At 48.2% G+C, this 15000-nt stretch overlaps 1 protein-coding gene and 1 long non-coding RNA gene across 12 annotated transcripts in view; both read right to left on the reverse strand.

Moving 5' to 3' along the window:
* The window catches only part of Ih (hyperpolarization activated cyclic nucleotide gated potassium channel Ih), a 375005-nt gene that overhangs the window by 30904 nt on the left and 329101 nt on the right, over window positions 1-15000 (reverse strand). For 7 of the 11 annotated variants that reach the window (XM_076525911.1, XM_076525903.1, XM_033477237.2 and 4 more), the window contains one exon: window positions 8963-9070. The exons of 3 other annotated variants lie outside the window; for them this stretch is intronic. In XM_076525911.1, the coding sequence (XP_076382026.1) occupies window positions 8963-9070 (108 nt within the window). Of the gene's footprint in view, window positions 1-8962; window positions 9071-11277; window positions 12433-15000 lie in introns of those variants that run through there. One more of the 11 variants, XM_076525909.1, reaches the window with a different exon arrangement.
* LOC143260460 (uncharacterized) lies at window positions 1243-8956 on the reverse strand. Its single transcript, XR_013034674.1, has 2 exons — window positions 1672-8956; window positions 1243-1601 (listed from the first exon to the last, which is right to left on the reverse strand). It is a non-coding gene; the product is annotated as an uncharacterized LOC143260460 (long non-coding RNA).

The following is a 15000-nucleotide window of genomic DNA, read 5'->3' on the forward strand; positions in this document are numbered from 1 at the left end:
ATTCTATCCTTTTATACTGTATTCAGAAAACCGAAATGTTTCTATTCTTTCGCTGTGCTCGGAAAGGGAAAATAATTCTATCCTTTTACTGTACTCAAAAAACCGAAATATTTCTATTATTTTGCAGTGCTCGGAAAGAGAATATTATTAATTATACTGTATTCAGAAAACGGTTTCTATTTTTTCGCAGTGCTCAGAAAGAGAAAATAATCCTACCCGTTTACTGTATTCACAGAAAACCGAAATGTTTCTATTATTTCGCAGTGCTCGGAAAGAGAAAATAATTCTATCCTTTTATACTGTATTCAGAAAACGGTTTCTATTCTTTCGCAGTGCTCAGGAAGAGAGAATTAATCTCATCCTGAAGATCGTGAGAACGTTAAGTACGATCGAACGATTTCGCTGAGATCCATTCATCGAAAGCGTTCGATTATGGAACAACCTAAACGCGATCGAACAGGGTCCAGCAGAATGATCTCGTTTCGAAAGGAGTATATATATATGTACTATTTGATCTTTTATTGCGAACGAAATTCGCAATACTTGGCGTTCCAGTTTGCCGACAAGATTGTTGCTTTAAACAATGCACCGTCCACGTGCTCGCCGTCGCGCTTTACACGCGCCGAAGTTACCGAAGTTGCGGAAGTTCCGCATCGCTCTCGACTTCCTGTATTATTGCTGCAATGTCATAAAACGTGACGGGCGCACTGCGGATGTACATGTAAATTCTTTTATTCGCGGGACTTTGAAAGGAATTAAGCAGACGTTCGTCTGCTTTGTGGCGATTGTTCGAAAGTATGAAAGACGAGTCTGTGTACCTGTTTCGAATTCTGGCAATACTTTGTGTTTTATTTGTATTGGAAATTGTTTATTAAGCGACGGAACGTCGAGAGAAACGATCGAAATATATCGCGGAGACCGTGTTGGTTTTTTTTACAATTAAACAATGCAGGTTCGAGAAGCAGTCGAGTAACTTTTTTTAATTCATTTTTAACCCTTTCATAGGCACTGAGAACTAAGCTTTTCACTCATTTTTAGTGCGCATATGGATACTAGGCTTAAATATTTGCGCTGTTGATATGTGCTGCTATATATAAATGTGACCCCAGCACCCCTAATTTCGAGCGGTGAAAGATTGAAAATAACAGGAAAGCGAATAACATTATGATAATAATATGGTAACATTATATTAATATTATGTAATATTTATAATATATAATATATTAATAATATATTGAGTGATTACGTCAAAATAATATATTAAAGTTATATATACATATAGATATATTAATATATTAATAATAATAATATGTACTAATATAATAATAGCATATAATAATAATAATAATATATAATACAATAACATATAATAATAATATGATAATAATATATAACGTAATATATAATTATTATTAATATTACATAATATAATATGGTAATAAAATTATGGTAAGTGAATATTCCCATTTTTTTGAAAACTCACACTGTGCCCACGAAAGGGTTAAATACGCTTCCTATCGATAATTAATTTGGTCTTCGCGAGTCTCTAATTCATAAACGAGAATCAATTAACTCTTCAGCTGCTAACAGCAGCAGCCTTCCTTCAAATAACATAATAATCATAACATCAATCAAATAACATAATAATAACATAATCGATCTTCAACTTACTTTTCGATGTAGCACAACTGTTGCAACAGAGCGATATAATTGAATTCGAATTCAAAAGACACGAACAGCGTTCGTGATCAGTATAATCTGTTCGAGATCGTCGTCACGAGTTTGACTCTATATATATAGCAAAAAATTTACAGGCTAGACTCGATCGTTTTCCGAAGATCATTCTGCTGGACACTGCACGTTCTATTATTATGCAATCGATGTAAAAAAATTTGCATCTGTCCCATACATCTTGCAGAATATAATGTACCTTGCATCGCGTTGCAAGGATCGTAGTTGGACCACGAGCTGCCATAATTTCCATCCGGCAATTCTGCTTAATTCTGACCGCCTCTTCGTTCCCCCTATTGTCTCCCTCTTCGACGAATATTTACGTTATATTTTCCGTGACTATTTTTCACGTTCCTTCAAATCACGATGTGCCAAAAATCTGTCAAAAGTGTAGCAAAAATAACTATAGCAGCAACATTTGAAACAAAACATTTCCACGTATCCACCGAATCGTCGAATTTTCAGAGAACAAGACCCAACACAACGATCAGGATCGTCTCCAAACAAGATCCCCGCGGCACGATCATTATTCGAAAACGCCGACCAACCAGCACAGTGGAATTTCATCCTGCGATTACAAGGACTGCGACGAGTACAGCCGCGCAAAACACGCGGACAATTATCTGCGTCGCGAGGGCCATTGGATCGCGATCGCGGAGCGCGATCGCATCGCGCCGCCGTGTATCAATGCAATCAGAGATCTCTCCGCGCCACTCTCTGCAACACCGTTCAATTACGTCGGGTTCTTTTTTTTTGTCAGAGTATCGGGCGTCCTGGTAAGTCCGACGGATCTCGAAATCAAATGGCGACGATCGAGTCCTGTAGAGCTGCGGGCCACGGAGGCCCCGCTTCTCTCGATTCGACGAGCCGTCTCGAGAGAAAGAGACATAGTGAGAGATTTATTGTAACAAACAGATGGACAGATAGAGAGATAGAGAGACAGAGAACGATATATATATGTCTATAGAAAGAGAGAAAGAGAGAGAGAGAGACAGGTAGCGCAGGGGGCCGATCGGCCATCCCCCGAGCGGATCGTCATTCGATTTCGATCGGCACAAATTCCAAAGAAAAAGCGCACACAGCGCGGCCAAATCGACGGTCTGTAGAACGCAGAATGAGAATCGCGCGACAATTATGATATTGTGATATATCTGAGATGGCTGAGAGAAAAAAAATCGAGTCGCAGGTGTGTTTTGCTTCTGGCGCCTACTGGACAACTTACTGGGTTTACTTATACATTACTAAAGGGGGGGCGGTAGTGGGGGGTGATGATTCATAGGCTTGGTTCAGATGGGGGGTTCGGGTTTTCTGTGGGGTTGGGGGGGGGTGGTTTCTTAGGGCGATGATTAAACTTACTGCTAGACCACAACTAGTTTCAATACATTACCTGGCAATTAATAACCAAACGAACCAACAAAAAGTCACAAAAAAATTAGAGATATAGGTAAACAAGAATAGAACGAACAAACTAACAAACATCGTCATGCGGTACACATACACGGGCGCGCGCGCGCGCCCGCCACACAGCGCTACGTTCAAATAGTCGATGATGATGGTTTTACTTGGTTTGGTTGTTGGTTGCGCGCGCAAATCGAGAATGGCACGTGGTTTATTTCTTTTTTTCGTTTTTTTTTCTTTTCGTTTTTTTTTTGGTCACGCATGGGAGCGCGCGCATAGTGGATATGCATACGCATGGTTTGAATCATTCAGAAACGGAAAACAAAACGACGAAATAACGTAAACAACTAAAATGTAACCAGAAAGAGAGACAGAGAGAGACAGAGAGAGACAGAGAGAGACAAAGATAGAGAAAAAGAAAGAAAGAGAGAAAAAGGTAGAGAGAGAGAGAGAGAGAGAGAGAGAGAAAGAGAGAGAAAGAGAGGCAAAGAGAGAGAAAACTAGATGAAGAAAGAGTGAGAGAGAGAGAGAGAGAGAGGTAGACAGAGAGAAATAGAATGAGAGGCAAACAAAGGAATGACACACAATGTACATGTACGATTAACTGAACATCGAACCTTCGGTTCCGCTGACAGTCGCAAGTCCGCTGAAAACGACGAAAGCGGTTTCTCTCGTTACACCGAACGGCTGTCCACGATTACGAGAAAAACAGAACCAACACGATGAACAATGTTCCGGCAACGATACGGCGCGCGGTTTATCGATGCCTGCGGCCGAGGAGTCGCGCGGACTCGCTGTCGCAGGCGGCGTCTGCGGAACGTGGAAACGAAAAAAAAAAGAAAAACGGTGGAGCAGGAGCGAGGTGGAGCTGAGTCGAACGCACACGTGGACACGTGGAACGGAAAACCGAAAAGAAACGAGCGTATATAATCGGTCGGTCGCCGAGGGCTTCGACCGATCGTGCCCGCGTGTCTGCGGCCGGGCGAGTCGCGCGGACGTTTCAACAAAGAACGGAAAAAGGCGACGGAAATTAGTGAGAGACCACCGAATGAGAACTGACGGAAACGAGAGAGATTAAGAACAGAAGCGCTTGGGAGAACGTTTCGAAGATGGAGAAAAAATACATAGAAATAAAAGAGAGCAAGAAGAACAGACAGAGGATGCGCGTGAAAGAGAGAGAGAGAGAGAGAAAAACAGAGAGAAAGAGGAGATGAAGGAAGGCGGATAGACAGAGACAGATAAAGATAGACAGAGATAGAGAGAGATAGACAGAGAAAGAGAGAGAAAGAGAGAGAGAGAGAACGTAAAAAAGAACGCCAGCTGCCAAGTCAAACAATCATCAAGCGGCGAAAAAGCCAGGCTCTAAGCAACGAAGCAAGCCACCGCTTCCTCTCGCTATCGTTCTTTATAGTCTGTTCTGTTGCTCTGCGCCTGCTCGCAGCCACACAAAGATAGCCAGCCAGTATCGCGTAAAGGGGTTGCATTTTCTTGGCCGAGAAGCAACAGCGGGCTGAACGGGCGTGGAAAGGAGGCGAGAGGTAGGGTGAACGTCGTTCGTAGAGCGGCGGTGTGTTGGGGTTGGTAGCGAGCTCTCTACTCTCATACGCTGCGGCCTAATTGTTATCCCGTTTCCCTTCCGGTTCGTTTCATTTCCGTTTTCGTTACTCATCTGGCAAAAAGAACAGCGATGCGCCTCGAGCACGGGGATGATCGCGCGGGGTGGGCTCTGGGAGCCGGGATCGGGAAGGGGCCGGGGGGTTCTCTCCGGATTTCACGACGATGGCCGGCGATGGGCTCGACGGCGTCCCACTCGGAAATGCCCTATTCGCGAGAGTCCCGCGTGACGCTTTGAATGTTACAACCTCGGTTCGTTCTTTAACTCGGCCCTTTCACGCGATCGTCCACGTCGGCTGGCTTTCTTCGAACTTCATTCTCGCCGATCGCAGTATCCCGAGCGACGCGATCGCGATGCTTTTTCGGATTAATATTCATGAAGTGCGGCGTTTCTTTGACGCTGGCAACGTTGTCCGAGAGAAAGAAAGCGATTTTAATGGAGCTATGCACGCTGTCGCGCGTTCGACGTTAATTAACTCCGTTCGCTCGATGCTTCCGAGGGTTTTAACGACTGCGGCTTCGAGCACAAGTAACGTCGAGAGATCGATTATACAGGCTGTCCCAAAAATGTCTCGCAATCCGATAGTGGCGGGTTCCTCGGGTCATTCGAAGCAACTTCTTCCTTTACAAAAATGTTCTCCGAGGCACCGTTAACGAGTTATCAACGAAAAACAGTGACCAATGAGAGATCGCGTACGGCCGACGTCCCGCCCTCGCGACTGCTGCCGCTGCGTCAGATGACCAGCGCGACGCGGCATTAGCTGCAAGGGCGGAGCGCCGGCCGCGCTCGCTCTCTTATTGGTCACTGTTTTTCGTCGATAACTCGTTAACGATGCCTCGGAGAACATTTTTGTAAAGGAAAAAATTGCTTCAAATGATCCGAGGAACCTGCCACTTTCGGATTGCGAGACATTCTTGGGACACCCTGTATATATTATACGTCGCAGACGTCGATATCTTCCAGGATTCGTCGACGGCGTCGCGGACTTCTCGATTCAGAGTTTCGGACGTTTGCGGTGCGAGGGAGGATGCTAAGAGAATGAATGGATGTCACGCGAAGCTCCGTTTTCAAGGGAACAGTGTGACCAAACGTTCGCAACGCAGGGCCGAGATGATGACTCGCGGGTGGCGAGCCTTGGGTCCGTCGTGACCCGTGATCCGGCGACGGTGATTTCGCATCGACATTCCGATTCCCCAGCTGTCGAATCGTTAGCCTAATGACATCGAGCAAGAGGATGATTCTCGTTGAAGTACCCGGATATTATTCGAGCGGAGTTTGTATGGGCTGTCGTAAAAAGCGTCCGCCATGCAAAGGGTCGAGATGTCGCTTACGTGTCTGACAATGACTTACCATTTCTACTTCATCTACGTAATTATACTAACGCACGCATGCACCACGAGTACGGAGAGTACTCGATTTCCTCGAAAACGAAGCCTCGCGTGAACATACTTTAATTCTACGCTCTCGACTTATTTTCCTCGCGCATCAGGCTGTCCCGAAGATCCTCTCGTCGTTAGGCGTGTTTTTCATTGTTTTCCTAAGGTATCAGTCATTTATCCGAGTCGGCCTGAGTCGGCCTGACAAATTATTTGGCGCGCATTGGTACAAAAACGGGACGAACTTTCGGCACAGCCTAATGCGACCATACATTTCCCGGTCGTTGCGCGAACACCGCGACCTCGACACTAGAACTACCGAGCACTATGACGTCTCTGTGGACGTATAAAAAAGTTCAAGTCAAAATGCGTCGTCTTCCATTGGCGCGGAACGCGCCGTCATCTTTTACTTCGTATTCTTTCAACGAGGACACGCAAAGCCGCGACGATCCCTGGTGCCGTGTTAACCGTAACACGTGCTCGGGCAACGAAATTCCTTCGAACACGAAGCACCGGGGATCGCGAGGTGGTCGTTAGACGATCGTCGTGTAGTTCTACTGTCAAATCTCGCGCGGCACCCGGCACCGAGCGTATCTAATCAAGATGATCGCGACCGTCAGCGTTTCCGGAACATCGAGCTCTGAAACAGCGAGAGCGGGCCAGCCCGCGCCCGAAACGCTGACAAGCTGGCGACGAGAACGTAACATGGACGATCAAAGGGGCGCTCTATAGACACCGGGTCTCTCTGCCGAGTTCGTCGGAACACATTCCTGCAAGAAGGACTCTCGACCGCGGAAACGCAAAGGCGGGGCAGGCTACTGGTTTTTTCCGTGTTCACGAAATGCGGCAGAGCCGGGCCCGTTCGACGCGTCCGTCATTTCTCTAGAGCCTGCAAAAACAAAGTATTCTACGAAACATCCAAAGCGACACGGACTCCACGGACAACAACACAGAAATGGCGTGAGACTGAGAGGGGTCGAGCGCCCATCGCCCGCAGCGGCACAGTGCGCGCGATTTGCAACAAAGCGACAGAGAAGGGACGCCCAATCAACGTGCGCTCGTTTATCAAAGGATCGTGCACACCGTCTAGCGATCAAAAAAGCATTTCTCAAGAGATTGTGCGTGGACTGGTGGGCTGGAATGCGGCCGCCTGTTCTGAGATCCACCGGGATCCACCGCGTTCGATCGCGACTCGCGTCTCTTTTCCGGCGAACGTTCGCCGGGCAAACGGGGGACATCGTTCGAGGACCTTGGAGAAGGACGTCAGAAGGTTCGGCGGACTCGGAGCAACAATTTGGCAGGGTTCTGTCAAGGTTATGTGGGCTGGTTACGGAATGCGGCCGCCTGTTCCTCCGGGATCCACCGCGTTCGATCGCGGTTCGCGTCTCTTCTCCGGCGAACGTTCGCCGGGCAAACGGGGGACATCGTTCGAGGACCTTGGAGAAGGACGTCAGAAGGTTCGGCGGACTCGGAGCAACAATTTGGCTGGGTTCTGCATCAAGGATCGAACGAGTGGAAGGAGATATCCGCGACGGAACGGTTGACAGAGAAGCGGAAACTCGTTAAATCATAGGCAAACGGTAAATCAGAGTAACCAGAGAAATAGAGAGAAAGAGAGACAGAGAGAGAAAGTAAGAGAAAGAGAGAGAGAGGTGGGATCCACGATAAGTAGAGGACAACGATCGACAAGCTCGATATACACGGTGTCTCTCCTCTTCGTCATCGTGACGTCCGTTCGAAACCCGTGATTCTATTTCTTTTCCATCGACGCCGCGTCGTTTCTTCTCCTCTCTTTTTTTTCGTCTTTGCAAAACGCACAGGCGGGGCATAGGTACGCTATAGTCTCCGGTGGTTCGTCCATCGAGTGAACTATTGCTTTTTTTTCTGGCCCGGAATCAAGGAACGAGCGGAGTTAGAGCAATGAGAACGTGGGTCAGAAGTCGGCGTCGACATTGTCGCGAGCGTGGCGCTTTTGACCCGTTCCGTTCCGTTCCGTTTCGTTTCCGGGGATGACAGTTTCTCTCTCTAACAGATATGTGTACGTGTACACGCGTGTAGCACGGCGGTGCGTGCTGTACGCGCGTACATAATCGGTAAGAGAAAAAAAAAAGAAAAAGAAAATGAAAGAAACACACACCTTTTGGTACTTTCTCATCGCTAGGCGGGTGCCGATGGTGAATGTATAGAAGCATAGCCTATTGCTGCGGGTATATATATGTAATGTATAATGCGGCGGAAAGTAGAAGCGAATGTTTGTAATAAACCAACGAGCCAATCAGCGTACAGCCCCTGCGTCCATCGTGCCCCGGACCGCCGCATCCGGTTTCTGAGAGCCCGACCTCGAGGGACCGTTCTGGACTCTTTCTCGCCTCCGTTCGTGCTCCCCCGGGGACTCGAATTCGGGTTTACATCGGGTTGTACACGTATCGTAACTGGGCTCGTGTCGCTGGCTCGGCCATGTATCGTTGACCACGGTCCTCGCATTATCGTCTTTCGTTCTCGTGTACGTTCTCGTGTGGTGCTCGACGAACGTGCTCGATAATTACGTGCCGCGACATCGTCGGCCGCGACCGATCAATTCGTCGATTCGCTCGTTTCCTTCCGACTGCGAATTTCATTCGGCGAGTCTTTCGTTTCTCTCTCTTTTTTTTTATAGGCTCGAGTACGACCGTTGAAAAAAACGGGAGAACGGCACACAGGATCGACAGAGTCGGCGTCCGTCGTTCGGGTCTCATGAAAGCGGGACGGTCACGTGGTCCCGGGGCGGTTGGGGTCCCACGGTTCCCGCGAACCCCGTGAAACCCCGTGGACGCGGGCTCGCGCGTTCGTTCGGGCGGGTTACCTTAAAAATAAGGTCGCTTTTGCTGAAACCGGACTTCTTTTTACTCATATTGTCAGAACTTAGGCGCCCCCTCCGCTCAGTGCGTTTTTTTTGTAGGTTCTGCAATATCTAGAAACAAAAGAAAGCGGGACATAGCAAGACGTAGTAAGAAAAGGGCCAGGTTATCAAGAGATTCGTAATAGAGAACTGAGAGAAAGTTGATAGATTGATAGATTGATAGACTGATAGATTGATAGAGTGATAGATTGATAGAGTGATAAATTGATAGAGTGATAGAGTGATAGATTGATAGATTGATAAATTGACAGATTGATAGAGAGAGTGATAGATGGATAGATAGAGAGATAGATAAATAGAGAGAGAGAGAGAGAGAGAGAGAGAGAGAGAGAGAGAGAGAGAAGAGATAAAAGCTAGTTGTAGAGATAGAAATAGAGAAGAGAAAAAAGATAGAGGTAGAGATAGAATAGAAAGAAAAGTTAGAGATAAAGAAGAAAGAAAAGATACAGATAGAGCTAAAGAAAGAGAAGAGAGAAAAGATAGAGATAAAGTAACAGAAGAGAGAAAAGACAGAGATAGGGAAAGAAAAGAAAGAAAGAGAAGATAGAGATAGAGATATAGAAGAAAGAGAAGATAGAGGTAGAGATATAGAAGAAAGAAAATATAGAGATAGAGATATAGAAGAAAGAAAAGATAGAGATAGAGATATAGAAGAAAGAAAATATAGAGATAGAGATATAGAAGAAAGAAAATATAGAGATAGAGATATAGAAGAAAGAAAATATAGGGATAGAGATATAGAAGAAAGAAAAGATAGAGATAGAGATAGAGAAGGGAGAAAAGATAGAGATAGAGATACAGAAAAGAGAAAAGAAACACATATAAAAAGAGAAGAAAGAAAAAATAAAGATAGAGAAAATAGAAAAGACGGGGATAAAGATAAAGATAGATACAGAGAAGAAAGAAGAAATAGACACAGAGAAGAGAGAAGAGACGGAGACAGAGAAGAGACTGACCAAGAAGACAGAAGAGAACGTAAGGAAACAGAGAGAAGGAAGAAGAAGAAATATCAAGAGACAGATAGAGAGACAGTTAGACAGACAGACAGTTCGAGAGAGACAGAGAGAGAGAGAGAGAGAATGGTATAAAATAAAAGTAAAATGGTGGTCGGGGGGGTTCGATTAGTCGACAGTAGTGTGTGTGTTACGTTGAAGTATCAGTGGGGGACGAAAATTAAAAAACAGATACACGATAGAAGGAAATAGAAAACAGAAAGGAGCAGATCTGGTTCAAGGCGACAGGGGATATTCGTGAAAAGTTCCCTTCGTTCTTCCTTTCTTTTTTTTGTTCGTTTCTTTAGTTTCGTTCTTGTTCGTTCTTCGTTCGCTTTTTCCGTTCTCTCGTCGAGCAGAAAGTTCCGCGCGCGAGAGAGAGAGAGAAAGAAAAAGACACAGCAGGACAGATAGAAACAGATAGACAGAGCTTGTAAGAAAGTGAGAGATCGAGAGAGAGAGAAAGATAGAGAAAGAGAGAAAGAGTATACGCGCGCGCGCTATCGGAGGGCGTAGAGCGGCGGCGAGAACGATCTCTCTCCCGTGTTTCCTCCCTAAAAAAAAAAAAGCACGGAGGATCTAAACGGATCCCGGCCGTGTTCGCTTTTCAACTGCGACCTCGTCCGTTCTCCTTTCTTTTTTCCGTTTCCCTCGGTTTCCATTTGTCTCGACTTTTTTCTCGGCTTCTCCCCCTCCGGGTCACGCTCGGCTCGTCGTTCGTTCGTTGCCCGCATGCTTCTCCGTCCCCTGAACGGAGATCGATCCCGAAAGATCGATCGCGGGATCGAGCAGCGGGGATGTTCGTCTCTTCTTCTCTGCGTGGACGATGGCTCTCTTACGTGGCGCGGACACGTAAACGTTAAAAGAGAGTTGAACGGTAACGAAGAAGCAAAAACAAAACAGAGAAGACAAAAGAACGTGAAATGAAAATCATAAAAGAAATCCGTTTTGTGGGGGGACACGTGGTGCTTCGTGTTCGTTCAGATCGTTCGTGGTCTCGTTCATGTATACTTGGTATACATGTGTTACGTAGATATATATGTACGTATAGAGACAGAGAGAGAGAGAGAGAGAGAGAGAGAGAGAGAGAGAGAGAGAGATTAACGTGTACGTCATCATCGTATTCGCCGATGCAGTTTCTTTTTCCCCGCGTGGTAGACGCGATGACAATGGGCTGGCGTAATTGGTGTGTGGGCGTAGAACAGATTGTTGCACAAAATTCACCGTAGTAGAACAGCGCATAAGGATATAACCATAACAATAATGTAATCAATAGAACGAATATTGTATATATATTTATAATATATAATATATATAAGAAGAACAGTTGATGGTTCGTGAGTTAAGAAGTAAGAAATCAAGAAGCCATTCGTTTAGGTCAAGCTTTTCGTTGCAGCAGTCGCGCCAAGCGTGAAGCCGCAGTCTCTTGTCAAGCTCGTATAAAGGCTCGAGAGATCGATTCAGCGGGTCAATCAGCTCCGATGAACAATCGAGAGAGAGAGAGAGAGAGAGAGAGAGAGAGAGAGAGAAAGGCAGAGAGAGAGAGAGAGAAAGAAATAGAGAGAGAGAGAGAGATAGAGAGAAAGAAATAGAGAGAGAGATAGAGAGAAAGAAATAGAGAGAGATAGAGAGAGATAGAGAGAGATAGAGAGAGATAGAGAGAGATAGAGAGAGATAGAGAAAGAAAGAGAAAAAGAAGAAGAAAGATAGAGATTCGTAGACAGATGAATAGACAGAAAAGTAGGCAGATAGACAGATAGACAGATAGACAGAGAGAAAGAGAGAGAAAGAGAGAGTACAAGTTTTCACTCGCTAGCCTTTCCACCGATCTTTTGCTCGACCGCGCCGCGAACGATGCCCACGGCCTCCGATCGGCTGTTCGAGCACAAGCGTTGACTCGGCGAGAACTTCCGGCGGGGATTTAAAAGTGTCCGGAAGGTTCGTCGTAGCTTGGAAAGAAACGAAAGCTCGGAATGGAGGATGAGAACCGGGGACACGACGAGAAGCATCGTCGTACGGGACTCGTCGGGACGACTCCGCCTCTTGGATCGGAGCGCTCTTTCGCACGGAAAGTTTCGTCTATTATCCTCTCTCCTCGTGTCCCGTCGCGCACACGCGATTTCTGCTCGGTAGCCTGGCCGCCGAGTAGACGGAAACATCGTGGGAGAGTCGGCCGTTTTTCGTTGGAACTTTGATACACCGACTATCTCTGTGACCGGCGTGAAACGTAGCTTGCGCACGTAGCTTCTCTGTTTTCCACAAAGCCGGCCGGCCGCGTCGCCGCTATAGGAACTTTCGACGAGAACGGCGAACCGAATGCGCTTACACGATCGACGACGACGGACTTTATTTTCGGCGTCGGGTTCTCCTCTCTTTTCGTCGACCTGTGTTGTGTTCGTTATGAACGGTCAGGGTTCGAAACTGTAAGAAAAACGTGTTAAAAAGCTCGTGTGTCGGTCGTCGCCGTCAGCGTTCACCGACAACGTTCTCTATCGTATCGGGCGGGGAGAAATCGGTTGCGGATCGCAGCGAAATTAACGCGCGGACACGCGTTAATGACGCGTCTCTCTTGCGCCGAACTCGAGTCGAAGGTTCGCGCGGGGCCCGGTATCGTTCGTGCACAGAGAGAACGACCAAAAACGAAAGGGTCACCCGTGGGATAAAGATCGAGTCGAAGGTGTCGTCGCTGGCCCGCATCCCCGCCGGCTAATTACGCAGAGAGAGAGGTCCTGGCGGGGTGCGAAACGTGTCTCTCCGCGAGATCGCAGGCTCTTCGCGACCCTTTGCCCGCGACCTTCGAGCGGTTGAACCGTAACGCTCGCGATCGGGAACTCGGCGGACGCCCCGAACGTGGTGCGGGGCGTGTCTCGCGATCGAAAATCGGCTCGCGCGAGTTCACGGTGCGCGGGGGCGTGTCTATCGGGGCCAAGATTCGTCGCTCGGCCGCGACAGCTGCGACCAATCGCGGCCTAAGATCCACTTCGGCGTGGATCTCGGGCGTCGGAGAAACGGCTCTCCGAGTCGCGGGGAACCGAGAGGGCGGCGTTCCGCTCGGAAGCTCCTCGATCTCGCGCTCGATCTCACGATCGATCGCGCCCGGCCTCGAGAAATTGGTCCCTCGGTGTCCTGGACGCGTGCGCGCTAGATCGGCCAGCGGCGCTCGGCCGCGCTACAGCATTCCAAACGAGCAGAAAGAACCACAGGCGAAGGAGCAACCACGTTACAAAACGAGCGGATCGTCGGAACGCTCTTCTACGATCTATCAGGAGAAACATCTAAGCCGACGGCGACGCGTGTCTGCGTCTATGCATCGTTGTTCCTCGCCGAACTCGCGAAGATCAGACAAACGCAACAGAAAAACGGGATGGCTGAGAAACAAAGAACAGAGAGGCTAAAAGGGCTAAGGTTGTAGGGGGGCGGCGCAAACAGGGAACATAACGAAACAATCGCCGAGTCGTGTGTGTCGTTGAACGGAAAAACCAGGCAGGCTAATGAACAACATGGAGCAGCAAGCACCGTTCGAGCCGAGAAACGTGTTCCAGGTGGGGGGGAGAAAGTCGGGAGAGATTGGCGCGCGGCGGTTCGAACAGAAAACAGGGAGCACACACTGAAAAAAACACGGGCACATCGCCAAAAAGATATTTCGGGCAAATAGGGTTTTAATATATACACCTAACACTCACAAGCAGACCTACGATATCAGTCCAACCAACTTTCTCGTCTGTAGAGCAGCCACAGGGCGTCGCGTCGTGTCGAACACCGCCGCTTCGGCCGGCCCCCCTCGCGTTCTCCCTTCGTCCCCTCCCGCGCATTTCTCATTCCCGATATTATATATGCACCCCGTTCCTTATCTTCTCGCTTTTTATCGTCGGATTCGGCCGCCAAGGACTCTCCGTTCTTGATCATCGCCGCGCGTCCTGCCGCCGACGCGGAAGCGCCGGTCTCCGCCGCGGCTGCAACCCGCGAACAGATTACATGCACGACCCTCTATCATACGCAGAACTCCTTCGCGACGAGCTCGACTCGCCGATGATCAGTTTTGGCTATCGATCCGTGGGCGCCAGTTCGCGATGCATGCGCGTTCCGCGAAGGACAGGCGATCGGCCAAGAACGGAGACACGGTCGCCTTGGCTGCGGTCCTCGGATCCGGCCCCGAGGCGCCGGTCTTCGACACGAAGCGGGCTATGTTTTAATGGGGAAACTGTCTCCTAACAACACAGAAAACTTTCCAGAGCCGGGCAGAAAACAAAAACATACGGACGGCAAAGTCGTATACACACCAAGTCCCGCGAGCTTCTTCGCAAGGATCGAGCTAAGTCAGACGTATGGACTCTTTTATATCGTCTGTTCTATAAAAGCGCTTCGCGTCTTCATCCATCATATCCTCCTCTACGCGGTGTTAACGACGATCGCTATCGACGCGGCTATGCTTTCCGATCCATGCGACATTGCCTGGACTCTACGGGACCAAGGGCGGGACCGACCAAGAGCTTGTCGGCGGCATCGGGGAAGACGATTCCTCCTCGTTAACCCTTTCGGTACGAGCGCCGGATATACCCGGCATCCATCTGGTCACCTGTGTGGCCGAGCGCCGGATATATCCGGCACCCATCTGATGGCCAATATGGACGCGTGGCGAATACATCTGGCACCCATGTAAGCCATATTTCTGTAGGCCCTTTACAGAATGTTTACAGAAAACATTTAAAGAAAGATTTAGAAACGGATTAAACACAGTCATTACTTAACGCTTAAGAAAATCTTCGTACGAAAGTGGACTGTGACCCTGCGTTATGCGCGTATTTTCGGCGCGGCACCCCGTACAGTGGGAGTGTCACGGCGGACAACGCGCTCGTACCGAAAGGGTTAATCGCGATCTCGATCGACCGCGGTCACTTTGTCTCCGTTATCACGTGGAGCCGTTCGTTGCTTCGAGTCGATTTTCCGAATCGCGGGACTCGACCGGAAGTGCGGATTAAAAGGGGACAA

The sequence above is a fragment of the Megalopta genalis genome, chromosome 13, assembly GCF_051020955.1.
Source record: "Megalopta genalis isolate 19385.01 chromosome 13, iyMegGena1_principal, whole genome shotgun sequence".
Taxonomy (NCBI): Eukaryota; Metazoa; Arthropoda; class Insecta; order Hymenoptera; family Halictidae; genus Megalopta; species Megalopta genalis.